Source organism: Sander vitreus, chromosome 1 (genome assembly GCF_031162955.1).
Source record: "Sander vitreus isolate 19-12246 chromosome 1, sanVit1, whole genome shotgun sequence".
NCBI classification, from domain to species: domain Eukaryota; kingdom Metazoa; phylum Chordata; class Actinopteri; order Perciformes; family Percidae; genus Sander; species Sander vitreus.
In genome coordinates this window covers 4,322,295-4,328,604 of record NC_135855.1, presented here as the reverse complement: position 1 = coordinate 4,328,604, position 6,310 = coordinate 4,322,295, and the positions used below count along the sequence as shown (strand labels likewise).

At 45.3% G+C, this 6,310-nt stretch overlaps 1 protein-coding gene across 1 annotated transcript in view; it reads right to left on the bottom strand.

Moving 5' to 3' along the window:
* The window catches only part of tshz3b (teashirt zinc finger homeobox 3b), a 44,266-nt gene extending 38,842 nt beyond the window's left edge, over positions 1 to 5,424 (bottom strand). The window contains exon 1 of the mRNA XM_078249666.1: positions 5,227 to 5,424. Within this exon, the coding sequence (XP_078105792.1) occupies positions 5,227 to 5,266 (40 nt within the window). The 5' untranslated portion in view covers positions 5,267 to 5,424. The remainder of the gene's footprint in view (positions 1 to 5,226) is intronic.
* Between the last annotated feature and the right edge of the window lie 886 nt (positions 5,425 to 6,310).

Below are 6,310 nucleotides of genomic sequence, written 5' to 3'. Positions count from 1 at the left end.
TGTTCACTCTTTTAATCCTTAATACAAGTATCAAGACCTTTTTGAACAAGGTAAATCAGCTTCATTATATTGACATGTTTCATTCGATCCTATTGCCACCCACTGGATGCGACTATAGGCTCTGATACAAGGTGCCAGTGTGTTATAATATGTTGTATTTTTAACAAACGAGATCACATCAAATGTTCTGTAAAATAACAAGCCACCTGCACTTTAATAAATCCCTGTTATAAATAAGTGCTATTCACAGCCCGAACAACGTGTGTGTGTCTGCATTGTGAGGACATGCGAGAGTACCCGCTCCCTCCTGTGAATCTGTGTGTGTGTGTGTGTGTGTGTGTGAGAGTGAGTATATTTAAATGGGCCACTGCATCTCGACTTAGATCCACCGCGAGTGCAACGTTAACACACATCAAGCGTGATTAATCTCTCGCTCTCATCTACAATCAATCACACACACACGCTCGCAGACATACACACGCAGACGCACACACACACACACACACACACACACAGAGGCAGAGAAATCACAGAAATCAGCTGCTTTTCCTCCTCGGCTGCCATCTATCTCTTGTTGGACAGAACCAGATCTGTCTTGATGATAATATTTACATAAATCATGCTTAGCCTCTTTGGACACCATGCTGATGATAGGTGTTTCTGAAATATCAACGCGGGTGAAAAATCCTTCCACTCTGGGAAAGTGTCATTGAGTAGCTAATAATGACCAGTGTCAACGTCATCAATCTGTAGGGGGCTCATAGGAGAACAATACACCTTTACACACACGCACACACACACACACACACACACACACACCATGCAGCTGCTACTTACTGCTAAACCCCCTTCATTTTAAATAACCATAGAAACACAGAAACAATAGATTCGTAGTTGCACATGTGAGCATATAAGATCTGTAGAATTTGGAGCTGTGAAGAAAAAAAAAACACAGGTAGAAAAATAAACTGGATGTGTGATGTCCATGCTTCCTCTCCCATAACAATGATCTGTTTGGTCTATAGCCCGGCTTTGAAGCCCACGGACAAAAAGCCCCGCCGCTTGCCTCAGCTTTGGCCTTTCCTGATCTCGCTGAAAAAATAAATACCCCTCGGTCAGAAAATGGCGTGATTGCACAGCACAGACAGTATACGTGCGTACACGAATAGGCCAGCGTCACTTACATAGACCCGAGTTTTCAAAGGCACACACAACTTCGCCACCTTACAAAAACAGGCCTGGTCCGGTGCATGAAAAAACACTGGTAATTTTAGGAGTGACCTGGATTAGCTTCCTACCCAAACTAGTGACGCTCCACCACTATCCAAAGCCTCACCTGTTGTGGAGTTGAATAAGTGTGTGTGTGTGTGTGTGTGTGTGTGTGTGATGGGTGGGTGGGGGGAGGGGGAGGGGGCGACGGTGTAAGATCAAGTTGATTACATCCAAGTATGCTGCAGACCTAATTGGCGAGCGTGACAGTGTGCTGAGCTTGTCATCTCCGATCATTAGGCCTGTCAGAGATCCATCAGACGCTCGGCTAATTAGCAGAACGCTAATGAAGCTGGCAAAACAACTCCTCTTTTTAGACGGCTGAATGCGCTCCGCCGCCGGTTGCGGGGAAGTGTGTGCGGAGGTTTGTTGGACGAGAAAAAAAAAAGAGGGAAGAGTGTGTGGGATCACACAGAGGATAGAGATAGATGTAGACTTGTGTAAAAGTCAAATAAATTGGTTACGTCTTCATGCTATCCCCGAGCAGAACCCGGTAGAAGAGTTGGCTGTGAGTGACGCCATTTTCAAGTGCATCTACAGTACATATGCTCTGTTCTGGTAATGCCAATTAGGACCACATGGAAAGCTCCAAATAAGCATTTTTATTTTTATTTTTTTAAAGGAACTGTTCAATAAACACACTGACCTTTAACCAGATTATGAGTTTATGCCATTGGAACAAATCTGATGGTTGAATGAATCGCTGAAGCTCAGTATGATATATCTGCTGTCTTTAACCACAAACCCTTAAAGAATGCTTCATTTTCTAGGTTCAGGATAGAGAGACTGAATCAGTGACATAAAAGAGAGGAAAAAGGGAAAGAAAGTGGAAAAAAAGAAAGAAAAGAATCTCAAGGTTGGGGGGTAGTCCGCCCCCCCTTCCCAAATTCCTAATCAAGGCCTATCATTTGCCATCCTCCCATAGCTCTTGCCATCACTACGGCGCAATCAATTTGTCATCACTCTTTCTGTGCCATGCAGTTCTCCTCAACCTTATAACTTGCAGCTGTGAGCGAGGGAGGGAGGGAGGGAGGGAGGGAAGGAGTAGGAGATGTGGGGAGGAAGAGGAGGAGGAATGAAGGGTAAAAAAAATAAATAGGAAGCTGCCAATAGTCTAAAATGAAAACTCCTCCTTCGCCGGGCCTCGTGTTTGTTCTCGACGGTCATCAAAGAAATAAATGCCTCATTTTCTCTCCCGCTCTCACTGCCGGCACTCACTCGCTCATTCCAGCTGAATAAAAAGTAATCTCGCTATGCATCCATCCATCCATCCATCCATCCAACTGTCCGTCCACCCATTCCTTTACCCCCACCCATTGTGTCCATTAGGGCTAAAACATTTTGATCAAGTAAGGCCCTGGGCTGAGAATACATAAGACTCTCTCGCTTTCTCTCTCTCTCTCTCTCTCGCTATCTCTCTCTCTCTCTCTCTCTCGCTTTCTCTCTCTCTCTCTGTGCCAGCCTCTGATTGACCATTAGGGCCATTGATGAATGTGGCTGTCAGAGGGCAGACAATTAAATCAAATATGAAACAAAGTCTCTATGACGGGCCCTTCTGATGGAGCAAACCAGTCTTCCGCCTCACAATTAGGCTAATAGTTACATTTTTCATACCACTCTATGTGTGTGTGTGTGTGTGTGTGTGTGTGTGTGTGTGTGTGTATGTGTGTGTGTCGAAAAGTATTGCACGCTTGTTTGTATGTACCCTAAAGTGACTGCAGCATGTCTTCTGAGCATGCACCACTGCACATGTAATTATGTGTGTGTACTGGTAGGCTGTAGAGACTACATTTACTTGGGAGTAAAATAGAAAACAAAGTTGCAAAGGTAAAATGGCTAACAGTAAAATGGTAAAGGTCATGCATAAATCATCACACATTGTGCTATAATAAATACGAACGGTAATTAGTGCCGCAAAGCCACTTTCACTACGAGACAAAAAGCTATACAGAGGGAAAAAAAGGGAAAAAAAGGGAAAATCTCAAAAATTTGAGAGTGAACGCAAATGATCGGTCTCGTAAATGGTCTGATGAGGACACTGAGATGCTCACTCCACTTCAACGGGGACATAAAATAAAGGCCGAGATCGGTTGCTTATCCTCGTCAAGACTGAGGCAAAGTAAGAAATCAAAGCTAATAAAATAGATACAGAGATGCAATTAAATGATGGCGTTAGTGGCTAGAACTTTGTGTGGCCAGACGTGACTTCAGCAGGCCCTGCTTTGCTACCAGAGTGAGTGAGTGAGCATGAAGGGAGGGAGGGAGGGAGGGAGGGAGGGGTGATTTATTGACACTTATCGGGAATGAACAGATCAAAGACTCGGCCAGATGACAGGTGATCAATCAGGCGTCAAATCAAAGATGGCAATTGTCCATTAAAGCTCTCTTCCAGTATTCACCCCCCCTCCTCCCCCCCCGGGCTGTGAGATAATCTTTAGACTAAAAGAAAAGTCTTTCCCAGAAACTGAAGGGAAGGAGAGAAAGAAAAACAGACCAGACCCTAGCATGATGAAAAACAAGGGACGGTACATCTCAAAGAAATTGTCAGAGAGAGAGCTTACTATATTAATGTCTCCAAGGAATGACAAAGAACAAAGCAAACTAAATATTATGTATCAAAACATTCCAAATTCCTGCAGAGAACATCACACTGTGTACTAGTACTACTGTAGGCAGTCAAACCCAGACTATATTAGGGCTATTAGAGTAATGTTTCAATGAGAACAGAGAAAGATACTGATCATATAAGACAGATGTGTGCTAGAGGAGTTCACTTCCTGTAATTTATTGGGGATGTTTTAGAGTTAATCCCACTTCCCCCAAAAAGAGATCCGCGAGCATCAAAGGCCCCGGTGACAGTCAGCTGACCCCTATGGGTTCCACCAAAACCCTCTTCCGTACGCATCCTTTATTCCACGGTCAACGTCTACGAGGAGGAGGAAGAGAAGGAGGCGCCGCGCAGGAGTCAAAATAGAGAGAGATGTATGAAAGATCAAGTTCTCCGAGGCGAGGAGAGTAAAAATGAAGAATGGGACGGAGGAGAAGGAAAGAGGCTTTTCACACTGACACATGCTGACCTGTGACCTTTTTGAAAAGCAATATAAGATGATTGCTTTAACAACCGGGTCACACCTGTAAACGTCCAAGCCCCCTTCTCCCGACACACGTGTATGACAAATAGGAACAATCTATAGATATAACACATATTTTGCAGTGTGATTTAATCCGGGCATTCTTTTCTTTAATGTTTGTTTTGCGTATGAAAACATCAGAAAAATTGCAAAACATGCCCTGCACAGTTTTCAAAAGTCTTGTTTTGTCCAACCAGCAGTTCAAAAAAACAAAACAAAAAACCAAAGAGATTCACTTGCAGTGATAGTACAACAGAGATAACAAGTAAACACTTGAATTCAAGAGGCTGACAACAACAAACGTTTGGCATTTTGGCTAAAAAAGTGACTAACAATTAGAGATGGATGTGTCTGTTGATCCGACTATTTAATTTAAACCCCAGATAATGTGCTATAACAGAGGAATGGTTGATATTGCACATCGGCTGATTTCAATGGGAAGAATTGTCAACAGAAAATGACAAGATATGTATAGTATGAGAAGGCAAAAGTTGTGGTGAGGGCACAGGAGCTGTGTATCCTGTGTGTGTGTGTGTGTGTGTGTGTGTGTGTGTGTGTGTGTGTGTGTGTGTGTGTGTGTGTGTGTGTGTGTGAGAGAGAGAGAATGTATCCAGAGTGCTAGATGTTTGCCCTTTTGCTTAGTTTACAGGACACAACAAAAGATGTGTTTGCGGGGTGAGGGAAATAATAATGAAAAGTAACTGAATGAGGATGGCGGGGAGGAGGGGGTGGAGGGTCAAAATAGAGAGAGGTGAGAGAGAGAAAGAGAGAGAGAGAGAGAGAGAGAGAGAGGTAAATTGCATTCAAGCCAAAAGCCAGTCTGTACCTGCGGCGCGCCGAGGCGCCTCCTGCTTCCTCCGCGGCATGTCGGCTTCGGGGGCCCGGCAGGGAGTTCTTCTCTGGCCCCGGTGATTCGATGCTGCTTTGGGGATCCGCGGAGCTTTGATACACAGTTTCCCACCCCCCTGGGTGCGCTCTCAGGGCTCCCACATAGATCGGGGTGGGTGTGTGTAAGGAGGGGAGGGTGTGCAGTTTTCGAACACAAAAAGAAAAAAAATAAATCAGATGAAATATAGAGCCAGTAGATGCGAAGATAATTAAGAGAGAGAGAGAGGAGGAGGGGGGGAAAAATCAGCGTGACTCCTCCGGTTGGCTGCTCTCTCTCTGGCGGTCGCTCGGTCGCTCTCTCGCCCGCTCCGACTCTTGGATGGACGCGGCGGGAGCAGGAACAGATCGAGAGGGCTCCGCAGTAGAAAGACACACAGAGTATGGAGGTTTGGAAAAAAAAAAAGAAAAAAAAAAGAAAGCGCCTCGTGTCTCCGTGTGATCCTCTTTACTTGGCGTCGGAGGCTGCAACAGGCGAGCTTGAAAGGGGGATATAACCAAATGATCGCGTCAGTCAAAAGTCCGCAAACAAGGGGACAACACATCAAGAGCTGACACAACTGAAGCCCTGCGCCTCCTCTACGGCTCAACCTCTCCGCCGCTGATAGGCGTCACGTAGCTCCCTGTCTCTCGCTCTCTCTCTCTCCCTCTCTATCTCCCCCCCCCCCCTCTCTCTCTCCCTGCCTCTCTTACCCCTCTCACTCTCGTTCTGTCTGTCAGTCACTGCCTCGTTCTATCCCCGTTTATTCCCCACGAGCAGGCTAATCCGAAGCTTTTTTAGCTATATGGTTTGAAATGTGCGTAATGTCAGTCATATTGCAGATAGGTCTAAAAAGAGAGAAGCACACATGCAGACACATGGCAGCACACATGTATTCAGTATGACTCACAAACACACAAACACAAACGCGCGCACACACACACACAGGCTGACGGACAGCGTGATCACAACGGAAACGCATACTTACTTTACGGGCTGATCCTCCGCCGCGCTATCCATGAGCTTTTTTTTATTTTGCTCTTTT